This window comes from Erythrolamprus reginae, chromosome 2 (assembly GCF_031021105.1).
Source record: "Erythrolamprus reginae isolate rEryReg1 chromosome 2, rEryReg1.hap1, whole genome shotgun sequence".
Taxonomy (NCBI): domain Eukaryota; kingdom Metazoa; phylum Chordata; class Lepidosauria; order Squamata; family Dipsadidae; genus Erythrolamprus; species Erythrolamprus reginae.
This window is the reverse complement of record NC_091951.1, coordinates 49,290,381-49,310,175: the sequence shown is the minus strand read 5'-3', so window position 1 is coordinate 49,310,175 and position 19,795 is coordinate 49,290,381. Positions and strand designations below refer to the sequence as shown.

General features: G+C 41.2%; 1 protein-coding gene across 2 annotated transcripts in view; it reads left to right on the top strand.

Annotated features, from left to right (window-relative positions):
- The window catches only part of FHIT (fragile histidine triad diadenosine triphosphatase), a 1,178,051-nt gene that overhangs the window by 1,147,564 nt on the left and 10,692 nt on the right, over positions 1–19,795 (top strand). Inside the window, exon 6 of one of the 2 annotated variants that reach the window (XM_070735724.1) lies at positions 17,949–18,058. In XM_070735724.1, coding sequence (XP_070591825.1) covers positions 17,949–18,050 — 102 coding nt within the window. In that variant the 3' untranslated portion in view covers positions 18,051–18,058. Of the gene's footprint in view, positions 1–2,137; positions 2,180–17,948; positions 18,059–19,795 lie in introns of those variants that run through there. The other variant, XM_070735726.1, reaches the window with a different exon arrangement.

Sequence of the window (19,795 nt, the reverse complement as noted above, 5' to 3'; positions counted from 1 at the left end):
TCAGCTTTCATTGTCACACGGTCTGTGGATGCCTTGTTGATTTTCCTGTCAAGAACTGTGTACGGTAACATTGAGTCCATTTTCCTGGAAGACTAAAACAAAACTCAGCAATTCAACTGGAACGTGACGTTCCATTGTATCTTTTGACAAATACATCCCCCTTGCGTGGTGCAAGAAATCACTATATCGATAGGTTAATGCCCCCTAGAATGCATTTCTTGTCCCCATTTTGTAAAGTCGAGAAAGAAATATTGGACTTAGTCTATATTCCTTTCATATTCCTTTGATGTTCTTCAATCAGGTCAAAATCCCATATTCCACACAATCCTTTTACCCTTCACCCAAACAACTATCCCACAAACTTATAAAATAACATTATGAATCATTGATAAAAGGATGAACAAATTCAAAACGACAAAACCTAAACTCTAACTCAAGTTTAGAAACTTAAAACTTTCATCTATACTGATAGTAAAGGCGAAAGATTTATACGATCTGAAGAGAAACCAAAGCATCATTGCAGTCCTTCGCCTTGGAGCTGGCGGTGCCCACCTGAATGTGCTTGGAGGCATGAGGCAGGATACTCCCCTCATCCCCCGTTTGTCCCCCACCCTTTGGCCCAGGTGGGGGGGAGCCGGGGGCGCCCGGGAGGAAGGAGCCTCCCACTGAAGGGTCTGGCCCAAAGAGCAGAAAAGAAGGGGGGGGAGGCCAGACCAGGCTGCCTTTGGGTCTCTCTTCCAGGATCCGGAGTGTCTACTGAGCTCCGTGGAGAGGGCTGGGTTCATGGGGGGGGAGGCCCTTATGGAGAAAGAGGAGGGAGGGGAGAAGAGGAAGGAAGAGTGAGGAAGAAAGAGCGAGAGGGAGGAAAGGAGGGAGAGAGAGAGAAAGAAAGAGAAAGAGAGAGGGAGAAAGAGAGAAAAAAGAGAGGGAGAGAAAGAAAGTGAGAAAGAAAGAGATAGAGGGAGGGAGGAAAAGAAATAGAGAGAATGGGAGGGAGGAAGAGAGATAAAGAGAGAGGAAGAGAGAGAGAAAAGAGGAAGGAAGAGAGAAAGAAAGAGGGACAGAGAGAGAGAAAGAGGATGGAAGAAAGAGAGAAAAGGGGGGAAGCAGGGGGAGAGAAAGAGAGAGGAAGGGAGGGAGGGAGAGAGGAAAAAAAAGAAAGATATTTTTTTTTACTAAGTCCCCCCCCCCTGCTCAATAGTGTCCCTCTTTACCAATGTTAAAATCTGGTCACTTTACACTTGTGGCACCCGTGCTATACGTTCACCATCACTGTCCTAGATTGTATCCCTCTCTTAATTCAATTTAGGATTGCATTGGATTTTTTGGCTGCCGCTGCATATTGCTGGCTCATATTTTGTTGGTTGTCAAGGACTACATGTAGTCCTCATAGAAACTTCACAGATTTCACTGGATTTAAATACCTGCCTAGTAATAGGCATGGGCCTTGACTGCGCGTCTGTTTTAAATAGTGGATTTAGAAAGTGATCTTTCTGTTTATTTTAATTGGAGCAATCGTGTTTTAAAGATTTTCAATTGTCAATAGAATCATTCTTGGAAAGAGAACTGTGGTTAAAAAGGACAGTCAGAGCTTGTTATAAATAGCAGAACTAAACAGTTTACAGTAAAATATTTTATACCGAACATGAGTGTAAAACAATCAATTTACAGCTTATAAAACTTGAAAAAGTAATTAATATAGGTAGTAATATCTAAAGTACTCTTTATAGGATCTATGATGGAAACTGGTCATAAAATAGAACTTTAAACTGTATAATTTTTTTTAGATTTATGAATTGTTCCATTAATATATTCCATTACAGTAATATATTTAGCCGTACAGTGAACCTTAATTTATTAGATCACATGAAAAGAGGATTCTGCTTTATTCCTTTTTTTTTTCATTTTTCAGTGATTTATATTCCATTTACCATGTTGCTTGGCATTCCTTTCTAGTTTAATGTGATTCTTGGTCTTCTAATGTAATATATACAAAACACTTAACTATGTAAAACTAATTAATGGTAATATTAGAAAACTGTAACCAACTGTGATATTTTAAAATCTCTATTCAATTGTAATCTATTTCTTTTTTGTTCTTTTCATGCTCAATCTTGTTTATTCTTTTTCTTTCAAGGATTTGCTTTATTCCTGATTGCCTGAGAGAAAAATTCAGAGAGTATGTCCTCACGACAATTTTTATTTGCATGATGTCATTACACAAATTAGACAAATTACCGTGGAAATTTGTCCAATGCATATTAAATTAATTGTATTAGTGCCACAGTAAATCAAAGTTTTACTTCATGCCTATGTATAACACTAAGAACTTTGTAATAGTGTGCCATAAAGATTGTTGCAAGTATGTCCTGATAGTCTTAAAAGCCATAATAGAAAGAATCTTGAAATTTATGGTACTCTTGCCTCATTCATTGATTGTTCATAATTTCTAAACCTTAATTCAACGCATGACAATTTCTAATTAGTATGGAAGAACAATTGTACTTTAGGAAGTTATGAGCTGTTACCTCTCTGATTGGAACATCTCCTTGAAAATACAGCATAGCCTTCATTATCCAGTGAAGGGCTCTGATAGTGGGTAACTTTATAGAATTAGTATGAGTTATAATTGTGATGACACTAGACATTGCATAGAGCAGTGTTTATCAACCTTATTGACTTTAAGATGGGTAGACTTCAACTGTCAGAAATCTTCAGCCAGCATGAAGAATTCATAGGAGTTGAAATCCACAGCGCAACAGAATTCCACACGCTGTGAAGTAGGTTGGGCTGTGAAAACTAACTAGCCCTTGCCTTCATAGTTGGGGGGGGGGGATTTGAACCTGTATCTCCATGGTTCCAATCCAACATCTTAATCACTACCCCACACTGGCTCTCATTCATTTTATTCATTCTTTTTGAATAAGATCTTCTCCACCTGTATCGCAAGGGATGGGGGAACTAAGACATCTCCCCCAGGCTTTTATATTTCATGTTTGGTGTGTATGTGCTGTATGGTTTTTAATTATTGGGGTTTTTATATGTTTCTATTATTAGATTTGTTCCATTGTTATACTGTTTTATTACTGTTGTGAGCCGCCCCGAGTCTTCGGAGAGGGGCGGTATACAAATCTAATTAATAATAATAATAATAATAATAATAATAATAATAATAATAATAATAATTTTGTGCTGAAAATATAGTATACATCCTATTTTAAATGAATTGTCCACTTTAGAAAGGAAATTCTGGAAGAGCATTCTACATTTACGCAACAAAAACAAAACGCACAGATACAGAATACGCTCAACTGTTGTACATTGCTCAACAGTAGTAACTGTGAGAGGGATCTTGGAGTCCTAGTGGATAACCATTTAAATATGAGCCAGCAGTGTGCAGCAGCTGCCAAAAAGGCCCACACAGTTCTAGGCTGCATTAACAGAGGAATAGAATCAAGATCACATGAAGTGTAACTACCACTTTATAAGGCTTTGGTAAGGCCACACTTGGAATACTGCATTCAGTTTCGGTCACCATGATGCAAAAAGGATGTTGAGACTATAGAAAAAGTGCAGAGAAGAGCAACAAAGATGATTAGGGATTAGAGACTAAAACATATGAAGAACGGTTGCAAGAACTGGGCATGGCTAGTTTAAGGAGACGAAGAATCAGGGGAGACATGATAGCAGTGTTCCAATATCTCAGGGATTGCCACCAAAAAGAAGGAGTCAATCTATTCTCCAAAGCACCTGAGGGTAGAACAAGAAGCAATGGGTGGAAACTAAACTAGGAGGGAAGTAACTTAGAACTAAGGAGAAATTTCCTGATGGTTCGAACAATTAACCAGTGGAACTGCTTGCCTCCAGAAGTTGTGAATGCTCCAACACTGGAAGTTTTTAAGAAGATGTTGGACAAGTAGTGTAGGGTTTCCTGCCTAAGCAGGGGGTTGGATTAGAAGACCTCCAAGGTCCCTTCCAACTCTGTTGTTGTTGTTGTTGTTGTTGTTGTTGTTCTTCTTCTTCTTCTTCTTCTTCTTCTTCTTCTTCTTATTATTATTATTATTATTATTATTATTATTATTATAGATAGTGATGGGCGAACCGAACCCGCACAATTCGGGTCCGTACCGAATTTTGCGGTGTTCGGTATGCTGAACACGAACCCAACATTTTTTCAAACTTCGGGCAAAGTTCGGGGTTGTGTTCGGCATTTGGAACTTTGACATCACCGGCAGGTTGCTAAAGACGCCAAGGTGATCACTTCCTGGATTCCATGGAATCCAAGAAGTGATTACTTTGGTGTCCTTAGCAACCTGCCGGTGACGTCAAAGCTCCACCCCCGGAATCCCTTCGTGGGAGGGATTCCCCGTTCGGGTTCGAGTTTGGGTTCGGTTCGGGTTTGGCCGAATTTTGCATAAAGTTCATCCGAACTTGCCGAACCCGAACACCGTTGGATTTGCCCATCACTAATTATAGACATGCTACCAAAAAAATAGTGAGGAACTCTTCCCTGAAAATTAAATCCTTATCAACAATATATTTGCTTCCCGCCTGTCATATTTGTCTTTAGAATATGCTGGAGGTCTTCATTTGCATTTTATACTCATTCCAATGATCAGTACAAATAAAAGTGCTAGAAACATGTGGAAAGATTTTGACAAGATATTATTTCCTTTCCATTTATATCAGCTCTTACAAATGGAATTTAATCTATGAGTTATATGAGCTACCTTAAGAACAGGGTATGGATACTCAGTAGATTGTATTTTGACTGGAAAGCTGTATTTCATATAAACTAGAAACATGATTAGTCATATAATCAATAAATCCCCCAGATGGTCCAGGGAACAGCCAGTTCCTCATTTGAAGTATATAAATCCAAGTTGCACCCAGGCAACTAAGAGAACATCTGGCCTCACTTATATGTTCCCCATGGGATGTAGAATAAAAATGTATTGAGAAGCTTTGGAAATGTTAAGGATTTCAGAATAATCCTGGTGGATTTGTAAAATTGATTCTTGCAAGTTTTAATTATACTTTCATTTTCAACCCTGTCTGGCAGTCCAAATTGTTAAAAGGGCCACTGACTTCCTGTTTGATAGTGAAAGTGGTCAAATCTTATGAACTTCCGTAAAATGAAGAGATACTAAAGACGAGGAAGTAGAAACAATGGGATGGCACGGGGATAAGGTTGAGAGTCCACCTGACACCCAATATTATAAAAATCATGCAGAATCTCACTGATGCAACTTTCTCATGACATCTGGCTGAGTTTCAAGCTCTATCTTGATGGTTGTGGGTGATTTTGATGACTGTTTGTCATTCATTACTGTTGCTGCTGAGTAGCAGTGTGATATGATTTTGTCATGGCTTTGGCAATTCTGTTCCCTTGTTGCATTAATCGTATTTTCGATTCAGCACGAATTTTTAAAAGCAAGGTACATTTTTCTTGAATAATATTTCTCCCTTCCACTGTAGATAGGCACATTAATACAGCTGATAGTGCCAGGCAGACTGCTGGAAAGAAAATGAAGGGGTTGGAAAAACCTGTTGTTTATCTTCTCTTTTTTATTATTACCTTTAATTATTAATCAAATATATATGGCTGCCCATCTCTGGCCATGCAACAATGCAAGCAAAATATAAACCGTTATATAACGTTTGTTAAAAGCATTAAAAAGCTATAAGAAGAGGGGTGGCCTAATAATAAATAAACAAAACTAAGAAAGAAATAATAAGCAGAGGAATATTAACAGTATCTAACAAGTTCACTCATCCCTGGCAGTCCCCAGACCTGTTGACATAACAAGGTCTTGAAGGACCTTTGGAAATATAGGAGTAAAGTGGCCAAGATATTTTCCAAGGTACCTGAAGGAATAATGGATGGAAACCGATCAAGGAGAGATTCAACCTAGAAATAAGGAGAAATTTCTGATATTGGAAACAATCAACCAATATACCAGCTTGCCTTCGGAAGCTTTGGCAGTGTCATAATTGGAGCTTTTTAAGAAGAGATTGGACTGCCATTTTTCAGAGATTGTGTACGGTTTCTTTCTTGGGCAGGGAGGTTGGACTAGATGACCTGCAGTACAAGGTCCCTTATAACTCTGTTAACTATTTGTACCCTATGATAATCATTAAGTGTTGTACCTCGTGATTATTGACAAATTATATTTTCTTTTATGTACACTGAGAGCATGTGCACCAATGATGAATTTCTTGTGTGTCCAATCACACTTGGCCAATAAAAAATTCTCTCCTCTCCTCTTCGATCTTTTAAATCTCTTTGGGAAGAAATTTCACCATGGAAGAAAAGACTTGCTGTTTAGAGCCTGCCAAATAAAACTCCCTAGATGGCAGAACCATGAGTGAAATCCAGTAGGTTCTAACAGGTTCTGGAGAACCAGTAGTGGAAATCTTGAGTAATTTGGAAAACCAACAAATACTAACTCTGGCTGACCCCAAAGTTGGGTGGGAATGGAGATTTTGCAGTATCTTTCCTCTGCCACGCCCACCAAGCCACGGCCACAGAACCAGCAGTAAAAAAACAATTGGATTTCATCACTGGGGAGAACCCATAACATCCCCATTCTTTGGGAACTCTTGGAATAGGGAGATGAAATCAGGAAGAGGTGGTCAAGAATCAAGAATAACTTACTTAAGAACAGATTCCTTCACCTATAGACAGAATCTTGCCTGGCTAAAGCAACTATTTGTGTGACTATAAATATACTCTGGGAAATGCTAGGGAAGAGCTGTTTTAACAGCTTCTCCTGCCAACCAAATTTTTAAAGCTACACTGCCCATTTATCCTCTGGAAAGCAGCCCCTTCCTACCTCCAGACTACATTCTGCCCCAGCTTTAAAGATCCACACTAGTATTTTAGTGTGCTGCATTATTTATCCTTATACCAGATGAGATGGACAGTTAGAAATGTAATAAATAAACAAACACTATAAATTGATTGATATAGAAGGGTTATTAGTACATCTCCAAATTTCTATTATTTTATTTTTCTTTGGCTCATAATTTTACTGCCAGCTTTAGTGCTTTGACTTTTTATGTTATATTCTGCTACCCAGATGTCATTCAGCTTTGTAGACAACACTACATTAGAAAGTTATTTCCTACTGTAGCAAAGCTTAGATGATACAATAGCTAGAGGCAAATTAACCACACTGTTCTTCCAGTGGCAGAAAACTCATTTTCATTTTGATGTTAGCTCTCGGTATGTTATAAATCCATCTTGTAATATTGATAAAGGAGGGGATTTAAAAGGGGGGTGGGAGGTGAAAGCATTCACTGAGCACATGGCAGAACGGTGCCTGCAGCACTTAGGAAGGGGGAAGGATTTAAAATGAATGCAAATTTACTCACATCAATTCCACGCAACTTGAAAACACATTGCTAACAGATTAACTAAGTTGGAAGGGGCCTTGTAGGTCATGTAGCCCAACCCTCTGCTCAAGCAGGAGACCCTACATCTGCCTCTACCTAGAATCAAACTCACAACCTCCTGATTTGTGAGGCAAGAGCTCCACCTCTAGGCCACAACAGAGTTCTGTGGGTCCCTGCTGCTCTTGTTAGGATAGCTACTATTTTATGCTTCAGGGTTATAGCAATACAGTGGTACCTCTACCTAAGAACACCTCTACTTACGAACTGTTCTAGATAAGAACTGGGTTTTCAAGATTTTTTTTGCCTCTTCTCACTTACAAACCTGACCTCCGAAACTGTAACCGGAAAAGGCAGGGAGAAACCTCCGTGGGGCTTCTCTAGGAATCTCCTGGGAGGAAACAGGGCAGGAAAAGGTGGGGAGAAGCCTCCGTGGGGCCTCTCTAGGAATCTCCTGGGAGGAAACAGGGCCTTCACCTTCCCTGTGGTTCCCCCAATCGCACATAATGCTTTTACATTATTCCTATGGGAAAAATTGCTTCTTCTTACAAACTTTTCTGCTTAAGAACCAGGTCACGGGACTAATTAAGTTAGTAAGTAACGGTGCCACTGTACATGGAATGAATTGCCAAACAGATTTCCAAAGAGAAAGGAGACAGTAAACAAAGGGATAAACAAATCCAAAACTCATGTAGGTTATTTTACATTTTTAATGAAGCTAGACAGATGTTTCACAGCTGATGACATCTAAAGATTCTCAGGGTTGGTTGTCCTATTGCCTTGTCCTATTGCTGTGGGAAGAGGCATTCTCCCAGAGACCCTACAACCACATTTTTGAACTTCATTCATTTACCATTTATTGATTTCTGTCCTATAAAAGGCACATAATCTCTTTATCATATGATAAACTTTCATGGCTTCCTGGCATTAGAGTCCTTCAAGAATGTAGAAATACACATTCTTAGACTGTTCTGCATTTCAGGCTAGACTAGAAATCATCATCTTCCCAGAAAATAGTTAAACTGTAGAGTTTTTAAGTTCATATGCAATACAGTTAGTCCTAACTTACAACAGTTTGTTTAGTGACCGTTGTAAAATGTCTGAAAGCACTGAAAAATATAACCTACGACCATTTTTCACAGTTACAACCTTTGCAGCATCCCAATGATTATTACTGTTATCTAAATTCAGACGCTTGTAAACAGGTTCATATTTATGACTGTTGCTATGTCCTAGGGCAGTGATGGCGAACCTATGGCACATGTGCCACAGGTGGCACGTGGAGCCATATCTGCTGGCACGTGAACCGTTGCCATAGCTCAGTTCCAACGCACATGGGCATGTCCGCCATCTGATTTTCAGCTCATACAGAGGCTCTGGGAGGCCATTTTCAGCTTCTGGAGGGCCTCCGGAGGAATGGGAGAAGGCATTTTTGCCCTCCTCAGGCTCCAGGGAAATCACTGGAGCCTGAGGAGGGTGAAAAATGGGCCTACTGGGCCTACCAGAAGTTGGGGAACCAGCTGTTTCTGGCCTCCCCAGGCATTGAATTATGGGCGTGAGCACTCGCACATATGCGATAGTGCACGTGCACAGGCTTTCGGCACCAGAGGAGAAAAAGGTTCGGCATCACTGTCCTAGGGTCATGTGATCATGTTTTGTGATCCTCTGACAAGCAAATCCAGATTCACTTACCAACCAGCTTACTAATTTATCAGCTGCAGGGATTCACTTAACAACTGTGGCAAAAACAGTCATAAAATGGGGCAAAGCTCACTTAAGAACATAAGAAGAGCCATGCTGAATCAGGTCAAAGCCCATCGAGTCCAGCATTCTGTGTCACACAGTGGCCCACCAATTGTGCATGGAGATCTTGAGCAGAAAGAGAAGGCAAGACCCTCCCTTTCCCTCGACCCCCAACAAATGGTACCCAAGGGAATCCTGCCTGCCTCAAGCAACATACAGGCGGCACATGGACATCCGTTTCAATAGCCACCGATACTCTTGGCATCCATGAATCTGTCTAATCCTGTCTTGAAGCTATCAAGGCTGACAGCTGCCATGACCTCTGCTGGAAGTGAATTCCATAAACCAACAACCCTCTGGGTGAAGAAATATTTCCCTTTATTTGTCTTCACTTAACAAATGCCTCACTTAATAACAGAAATTTTGTGGCTCAATTGTGATTGTAAGTTGAGAACTACCTGTACAAGATGTGAGATTTTGCTACATATCTCATTAGGTCCACTAAATCCTTTCTTAAGGGTCAATTGCAGAGAGATTACAGGAAGATGTACAATATAGAGAAAGGGAAGCAGAGTTCTGGGGAATTGCAATTTGACACTGTATATTGGCTTGTTTTAACTTAGTGGAACAAAACACTCAGCAATGAATATTAATGGTATTTTCAATTCCCTCATCTCAGTTCTGGGAATCTGGAAGGATGAAAATGGACCTTTTATTTATTTATTTTATTCGTTTTAAAGGGAAGGGACTGTGTTTTCAAAGTTAAAATCTAAGCCCAAGACAATTTATCTTTTCATAATGCCGCTGATAACCTTTAAATGCATTTGATCTTTGATGAAGCTACAACTTCTCTGTAAGGAGAGCAATTGATTCTTCAACTTAGTTTTGTAGCCTATAATCTAATCTCTAGAATGTTGCCTTTATCTGATTTATTTGACATAAGTATTCATTTCCAGCTTCTTCAATGAACACCTCACTCAATTTTAGAGGTGTTTGCAGGAGCGGGTTCTGGATTCTCCAGCTGCCGGTTTGCTCAGGAGCGCACCGCGTGGGTGCGCGCATGAGCAGTACTTTAAAAAGGCTTCCGTGCATGAGCAGAAGCAAAAAACAAGATGGCGCCATCATGGGTGCTACCCAGAGAATATGCTCAGGGGCATGGCAGACTTAGGCCACTGCCAGTTCCAGCAATTCAGGCCACCAAATTACTACCAGTTCTGTAGAACCGGTCCAAACTAGTAGGAACCAAGCTCTGGATGTTTTGGATGCCTGTCTTCATCTAAAGCAGATACAGGACAGAAAGGAGGAAATGCTAGGAAAAGAAATTTCAGGACATTTGTGTGCAATGGACCCAATCTTTCTAAAGAGCAACTCTAAAGTCACAACACCTATTGTGTATGGGCTTCAGCAGGCAAGCAGACCAGCATAGCTACAGCAGCATTTATTGACTCAAAATTGGAATGGAGGAACTGTAGTATTCCTTCTGTAGGTATAAGGTCACATGGTTGGGCAAGCCCAGGTGTGACATAGAGCCACACATGAATGCTCAGTTCACTGCTCACAGTCACTCATGCCCTCATCACCTTGAGGCTCGACTACTGTAACACTCTCTACATGGGGCTACCTTTGAAAAATGTTCGGAAACTTCAGATCGTGCAGAATGAAGCTGCGAGAGCAATCATGGGCTTCCCTAAATATGCCCATGTTACACCAACACTCCGCAGTCTGCATTGGTTGCTGATCGGTTTCCGGTCACAATTCAAAGTGTTGGTTATGACCTATAAAGCCCTTCATGGCATTGGGCCAGAATATCTCTGGGACCGCCTTCTGCCACACGAATCCCAGCGACCAGTTAAGTCCCACAGAGTTTGCTTTCTCCGGGTTCCGTCGACTAAACAATGTCGTCTGGCAGGACCCAGGGGAAGAGCCTTCTCTGTGGCGGCCCCGACCCTCTGGAACCAACTCCTCCCAGATATCAGGGTTGTCCCCACCCTCCTTGCCTTTCGTAAGCTCCTTAAAATCCACCTGTGTCGTCAGGCATGGGGGAGTTGAGATATTCCCTTCACCCTAGGCTTATAGAATTTATGCATGGTATGTTTGTATGTATGATTGGTTTCTTAAATTGGGGTTTTTAAACTACTTTTAATATTAGATTTGTTTATATTGTTTTTTACTGTTGTTAGCCGCCCCGAGTGTACGGAGCGGGGCAGCATACAAATCTAATAAATAAATAAATAAATAAATAAATGAATGAATGAATGAATGAATGAATGAATGAACGAACGAACAAACAAACAAACAAACAAACAAACAAACAAACAAACTAATAATTATGCTGTTAGCATAAGTTAGCATGAGTTTTGCTCAGGTTTTGCAAACACGGAATTCTGGTAGAACTGGGAAAATGCCAGCCTGGGGAAATTCCAGCTTGTAGGAGTGTGTTTGCTGATACCTCAAAACCTATTGCCAAGACTTTCATAGATTTGCCCTTGCATTATGCAACATTAAGAATGCTATACTGTTCATTGCATATGAATTACCACAACGTTTGCTCTGCAAACTGCACATGTGCAGAGCAAAAGTTGCATAGTGATAACATTCCTATAAGAAAGCTGGCCGGGAAATAAATGTGAATTGACGCATTCGCTCTTGGAATAAAGTTGGGTTCTTTCGCTCCTACGATGGTCTCTGCTTATCTTTGAACCCTTCTCCTTTCTACATCCCGTTCTACAAGGAACAGCAGGCAAAATGCCTGTAATTTATACTCTAGGCCCAAGGTCCTTAACCGATCATGATCCTTGAACAAGACCTCCCAAATATGAATGTTGTAAGTTTCTCTCCAAAACAGTTGGAGTTAACAGTTAGGGTCATCGAAAGATTAGTTTCATTTAACAGGGCTTAACACCACTGTATACATTCAATACATAACACTGTTTTAAGGATCTTTAAAGTAAGGATAAATATAAGAGAACTTTGACCTGTTGTGCTGTTAGAAATTAATTAAAACCTTTAGCCATACTAAGCTGGTGTTATTTCAGTTCTGGAAATCTAAATTGCCAAGGGGGGGGGGGGATCACACTTTTCTCAGCATTAAGGCAGATTTAAAAACAAAAACAAAAAAACCTGTACTGCCATCTTGCTTTAAATCCTTATTCTGTGGTACAAATATTCTTCTAAAATCTTCCTTTCTCTAAGCAGATCATTACTGCTGTCTGGCTTCCCGGCTTTCCAGATAAATTATCCTCCTGTTTTACTTCAAGCAGAAAAACTCCTCCACCAATAAGCACCAACTGTCACTTTTGATCACTTGTAAACAGTCAGACTCTTTGAATATTTGTTTTTTTGGGGGGGGATTCACTTCCTCTCTTCCCTGTCCTCCCACCCCCCAGTGTGAAGTTGCCAGCAAAGCTGACAGCCTGGTTTTAAGTTGTTTTATTAAAACGGATAACACTGTGGCAGGGCAGACTGTTGTTATTGTCATTGTTGCGATAGAGCTTAAGGGAAGTTCAATATGTCATTCATTAACTCATCCACACAAAGCAATCTCACTCTTTCTTCCACTTTGCAGCAAGAAAGTCCCAGTTCAAAACTATACAAAATTACTGTCATCTCCCAAATCAACAGCTTGCCCAGCATTTGACAAGCACTTACACAGTGGAAGTGTACAATTAGTGGAAATAACATAGAGGCAAGGTGTCTTGCGTGGTTAGGACGTTGGGTTGAAGGTTAGCAAGCCTACGTTTGAGACCCAAGTTCTGCCATGAGCTCCTGTCCTTCACTCCAGATCTTGTCGGTGACATGACAGGAGCTTCCATTTGGGCATCTCCTGGGCAACAGTGGTGTCACCACCTCTGAATTTAGAAGTGCTAGATGCTTCTGACATGAGTGCAATACAACATGGAGGCACAGATTTAGAAGCTGCTTTTTCTAACCAGAGTTCCTGGAAACAGTTATAAACTCAAGACTCTTGAGCAAAGTCATTTTGAATGCTGTAGGGCAGTGATGGCGAATCTTCGGAGAGGGGTGGCATACAAATCTAATAAATTCTTTTTTTAAAAAAAATAAGTTTTATTGAATTATATACAAATTAAAAAACACACAAAACAGGTCAGTGTATTGTCAATTTGTGAATACAATTGTAGAATGTCTGTTATAAGACAATACAACATATAATCCCATCCCTCCCCTCCCTCCCCTGCTGCATCCTTGCAGCTTGTCTTGTTGTAAGTTCACAGATAATCATATCAGCGAAATTATATACCTATACACACATGAATTATACCTACATATACATATATATATACCTACCCTGTTTCCCCGATAGTAAGACACCCCCGATTGTAAGACGTATCGGGGGTTTCAGGGGGGTCGGCTAATATAAGCCGTACCCCGAAAGTAAGACATATGTCTTACTTTCGGGGAAACACGGGGGTATTGCCGCCTCCCTCTCATCTAGCTGCGCGCCGCTAATCTTCGTGCCGTTAATCTGCAAGTAACCCAAATTGATGCCGTCGATTTCCTGATAACCAGCTTGGAAATCTCCATTGTAATCCATGGAAGTGGCAGCAGAAGCCGCAGCTGGAGCCATCTCGCAGGTCAGAAACATGTTTAAAATAAAAGGGAGGGAGGGAGGGAGGTCGCCAGTGGGGAGTTTTCCAATATAAGACATACCCCGGAAGTAAGACATAGTGGGGCTTTTGGGGATAAAAAGAAAGTAAGACACTGTCTTACTTTCGGGGAAACACGGTATATGGCGATAACAATAATAACATAGGTAAAAAGAATTTGTCAACAAATAAATAAAGTGTTATTTATCTATATTTGGTTTGCTTTTGTACTATCTTTCATTTTTTATTTTAACCTTATGTACATCTGTTCTTTTTTCGGTTGTAAACCCAGTTATAAATTTTTTTCCATGTGTCTAAAGGTTGTAGTTTTTTTATCGTTTTTCAATTTTTGTGTTAGTGTATCATATTCTGCACAGTCAAGCATTTTTTTGATCATATCTCTTTCTGTTGGTGGTTCTTCTTTCTTCCAATCTTGTGCTATAATGATGCTGCTTGCTGTAATTAAGTGTTGTATTACATGGTATTCTTCTTTCTTGATTCTCATATCTATGATATCTAGTAGGAAGATATCTGGTTTGAGTTGCAGTTTAATTTTATTGATTTCATATATCCAGTTTCTAATTTTAATCCATATTTTTTAAATTTTTGGGCAAGTCCACCACATGTGGAAAAAATGTTTTGTTTGTGTTTAAGCATCTCCAACAATTTGGTTTTAATTTAGGATAAATTTGGGCTAGTCATGATGGTGGTGGAGCAAAGTCATTTTGAATGCTGTAGGGCAGTGATGGCGAATCTTCGGAGAGGAGTGGCATACAAATCTAATAAATTCTTATTCTTATTTCCCCCCTCAGGTGCCGAAAGGGCATGTGTGCATGCTATAGCACATGCATGAGTCCCCACCCCCTAATTCAATGCATGGGGAGGGCAAAAACAGCTTCCCCCAGACCCCGGAGGTCCTATGGAAGCCGGAAATGGCCTGTTTCCCTACTTCTGGGTTTCCCTGGAGCTGAGTAAGGGTAAAAACGCCCTCCCCCATCACCCCGGAAGCTCTGGAAGTCGAAAACACCCTCCCAGGGCATCTGTGCAAGCCCAAAATCAGCTGGCTGGCACACACATGCACATTGGAGCTGAGCTAGGGCAATGGCTCACATGCCAGCAGATATCATCCGTGCCCTAGGTTCGCCATCACTGCTGTAGGGAGTTGTGAGAATTGTCAGCGATAGGCAGCTTCTCAAACCCAACTGTCCATCTTAATCAGTGTTTTAAAACTTGGCAACTTTAACATGTATGGGCTTCAACCACCAGAATTCCCTAGCCTGCATGGGAAATTAAGTTGCCAAACTTAAGAAATGCCATCTGGATGAGATTAGAAACGTTGCTTTGATCAATCTTCTCCTCTGCATGGAAGGAGACAAGGAGTAGGACTAGGGGCTGACATGATAGCAATGTTCCAATATCTAAGGGGCTGCCATAAAAAAAGAAGAGGTCAACTTATTCTCCAAATATCTGAAAGCAGGACAAAAAGCAATGGAGAGAACCAACCTAGAACTAAGAAGAAATTTTCTGACAGTTAGAATAATTAATCAGTGGAACCACTTGTCTCCAGATGTTGTAGGTGCTCCAACACTGGAGGTTTCTAAGGAGAGATTGGGCAACCATTTGTCTAAAATGCTATAGGTCTATAGGATCTCTGTTTGAGCAGAGGGTTGGACTAGAAGACCTCCAAGGTGCATTCCAACTCTGGTATTCTGTCATTTGTTTCAGACAATAAAAATCCGGTCCAGATGTGCTTAAAGATGCTTGGATTAGAAGGGATAAGAATGAATTGGATGAATTAATGTAAAACTTTTCAACACCACTGACAACACATTTACTCTCCAAAAAGACCTTGACTTTGTCTCAGATTGGTCTAACACCTGGCAACTTCAAATATCAACCAACAAATGCTCTACCCTCCACATCGGCAAAAAGAATCCAAACCTCATATATAAACTGAATAAACAAATTCTCACAGCCAATCCACACTCAGTAAAAGACCTTGGAATACTAATATCAAATGACCTAAGTGCTAAAGCCCACTGCGCAATATTGCCAAAAAGGCTTCTATAGTTGTTAACCTGATCCTACGTAGCTTCTGCTCCGGCAATCTCACACTACTCACAAGAGCCTACAAAACTTTTGCCAGACCCATCCTTGAATACAGCTCATCTGTCTGGAACCATACCACATCTCGGACATCAACACCCTTGAAAACGTCCAAAGATATTTCACCAGAAGAGCCCTTCACTCCTCCACTCAAAACAGAATACTCTACAAAAATAGAACTATGGCACCTAAAACACGATTTAAGTATTGCCCACAAGATCATATGCTGCAACATCCTACCGGTCAATGACTACTTCAGCTTCAACCGCAACAACACAAGAGCACACAACAGATTCAAACTTAATATTAACCGCTCCAAACTTGACTGTAAAAAATATGACTTTAACAATCGAGTTGTCGAAGCGTGGAACTCATTACCGGACTCAATAGTGTCAACCCCTAATCCCCAATATTTCTCCCTTACACTATCCATGATTGACCTCTCCAGGTTCCTAAGAGCTCAGTAAGGGGCATACATAAGTGCACTAGCCTGCCTTTCGTCCCTTGTCCAATTGTCTTTCCTTTATCTCATATATCATATATATTTTCTTCCTTTCATATATCTTCTCCTCTATTTTTACATATTATCTTTATATATATATTACTTCATGTCTATTCTCTTCCATATGTATTGTGTATTGGACAAATGGATAAATAAAAATAAATATGATTGTTGTTGAAGGCTTCAGTCTAAAATACATTTACAAGGAGTAAAATCCACTAACACTGAATGATGGAATGAGTGAGATCTACATCTGAGTGAACATGAAATGTGCTTCCACCTCCCTTTTCTTTTTTTTAAACCTCCCCTCGCCCCCTTTGGAGATGGCTGAGTTTTTCTCAACAAGGATAATTTCACTCTATCTTTCTCACAATTCATTTATTTTATTTCCAGTTCTCCACGAATCTGATTCAACTGTAATAGGCTGACCACATTTGACCTGTAACAAAAGCTTTATTAAATTGTAAGCCTCAGCCTGGAATGAGGTTAAGACCCACCGTCAGAGAAGGCTTCTCCTAGAAAATGGTTTCCTCTATGATCCTTCTGGTTGCTTTAAGATACATTGATCATGTCACACATGGAGATGCTTCTGAAGTTCTCCTTGCCTGAATTGCTTCTCAAGTATTAGATTTCTGAGGTGTCTGGTCTTCTTTCTGGAATAGATGCATTAGAAAATATTCACTGTTTCTCTATATTATAGAAATACTAGGTACAGTATATACTTGTTTTTGGTTTTGTCTCCTGGTTCTTCCTTTACACAAAACATTCTGTATGTGTGTACGTGCATGTGTATGAGGTAAATGAAGTGGAGGAACAAAAAGCTGAGAAAGTTGAAATGATAGAATAGAATAGAATTTTATTGGCCAAGTGTGATTGGACACACAAGGAATTTGTCTTGGTGCATATGCTCTCAGCGTACATAAAATAAAATATACATTTGTCAAGAATCATGTGGTACGACACTTAATGATTGTCATGGGGTCAAATAAGCAATGAAGAAGCAATATTAATAAAAATCTTAGGATATAAGCAACAAGTTACAATCATACAGTCAACATGGGAGGAAATGGGTGATAGGAATGATGAGAAAAACTAGTAGAATAGAAGTGCAGATTTAGTAGAAAGTCTGACAGTGTTGAGGGAATTATTTGTTTAGTAGAGTGATGGCGTTCGGAAAAAAACCTGTTCTTGTGTCTAGTTGTCTTGGTGTGCAGTGCTCTGTAGCGACGTTTTGAGGGTAGGAGTTTGTGTCCAGGATGTGAGGGGGCAGTAAATATTTTCCCCGCCCTCTTTTTGACTCGTGCAGTATACAGGTCCTCAATGGAAGGCAGGTTGGCAGCAATTGTTTTTTTCTGCAGTTCTGATTGTCCTCTGAAGTCTGTGTCGGTCCTGTTGGGTTGCAGCACCAAACCAGACAGTTATAGAGGTGCAGATGACAGAAGTTTGATAATTTGAAATCTTCCCAATTAATCAAAAATCAGAAATAGTTTTTTGGAATCAAGGAACTGGATAAAAAGGCCACCCTTTGTGACCACGACAATAATTGCTTCGATTACTTTCCCCTCAAAATAATAACCCTTTTTTTCTTTCCTATTAAGCTTCAGCGTCATGACAAAGAGGCAGAAGATTCCCCCAGCAAATGGAGATCTGAGGACGAAATGGCGATTGAAGCTGCAATCCTCAAGAAATATTTTCAGTGAATGAAAAGGTAACTACTCCTTACATAATAATGCATTTCCGTATCATCTACTATAGTAATCATATACAGTAATACCTCATGATACGAACTTAATTGGTGCAAGGAGGAGGTTCGTAAGACGAAAGGTTCGTAAGACGAAACATTGTTTCCCATAGGAAACAATGTAAAGTCAATTAATCCGTGCAACCAAACCCCCCCCCCCCGCAAAAAAACGGCTTTCTGCGACTGCTGGGAAGCCACGCGGCTGTTTTAAAAGGTGACAGCTGGCCTGGGGGGCTTCCCAGCACCCCCCCAAACCCAGGTTCGGGGTTCGGGGGGGTGCTGGGAAGCCCCCCAGGCCAGCTGCGACCTTTTAAAACAGCTGCGCTGCTTCCCAGCTGTCTCCTGAAGCCGAATGGCAAAGCTGAACTTCCGCGTTCGGCTTCAGGAGACAGCTGGGAAGCGGTGCGGCTCTTTTAAAAGGTTGCAGCCGTCCTGGGGGGCTTCCCAGCACCCCCCCAAACCCAGGTTCGGGGTTCGGGGGTGTGCTGGGAAGCCCCCCAGGCCGGCTGCGACCTTTTAAAAGAGCCGCGCCGCTTCCCATCTGTCTCCTGAAGCCGAACGGCAAAGCCGAACTTCCGCGTTCGGCTTCAGGAGACAGCTGGGAAGCGGCGCGGCTCTTTTAAAAGGTCGCAGCCGGCCTGGGGGGCTTCCCAGCACCCCCCTGAACCCGGGTTTGGGGTTCGAGGGGGTGCTGGGAAGCCCCCCAGGCCGGCTGCAACCTTTTAAAACAGCCGCGTCGCTTCCCAGCTGTCTCCTGAAGTCAAACGCCAAAGCCGAACTTCCGCATTCGGCTTCAGGAGACAGATGGGAAGCGGCGCGGCTCTTTTAAAAGGTCGCAGCCGGCCTGGGGGGCTTCCCAGCAACCTCCCGAACCGAACCCGGGGTTCAGAAAAATTTTGCCTCTTCTTACGAACTTTGTTCGAGTTACGAACCGGCGTTCGGGAGGCTTCTGGGAAGCCCCGCCGCCCGGCTGTCACCTTTTAAAACAGCCGCGCGGCTTCCCAGCAGTCTCCAAACGCCGGTTCGTAACTCGAAAAAAGTTCGTAAGAAGAGGCAAAATTTTTCTGAACCCCGGGTTCGTATCACCAGTTGTTCGTAAGATGAGGGGTTCGTATCTTGAGGTACCACTGTATTATAATATATAATGGTAACTTCCCACATATAAGTAGAACTCAAGTTAAGTTCACTCATTTAGTGACCATTCAAAGTTAAAAGTAGCAGTGAATGTGGGGAGTTATAACCAAGCCTCAAAGTGCCAGTGAGTTCCATAGTTCCAACCTTTGCAATGTCCTTGCAATTACATGATTGCATGAACCTGGACTTCTATGGGTGGCGTAGCATTTAGAATGCAGTATTGCAGGAGTTGATGCAGGAGTTCAATGCTCACCAGTTCAAGGTTGACTCAGCCTTCCATCTTTCTGAGGTGGGTAAAATGGGGACTCAGATTGTTAAAGAAAATATGCTGACTCTGTAAACTGTTTAGAGAGGGCTGTAAAAGCACTATGAAGCGGTATACAATGGTACCTCTATCTACAAACGCCTCTACTTATGAACTTTTCTAAATAAAAACCGGGTGTTCAAGATATTTTTGCCTCTTCTCAAGAACCATTTTCCACTTACAAACCCGAGGCTCCGAAACTGTAACCGGAAAAGCCATGAGAAGCCTCCGTGAGACCTCTCTAGGAATCTCCTGGGAGGAAACAG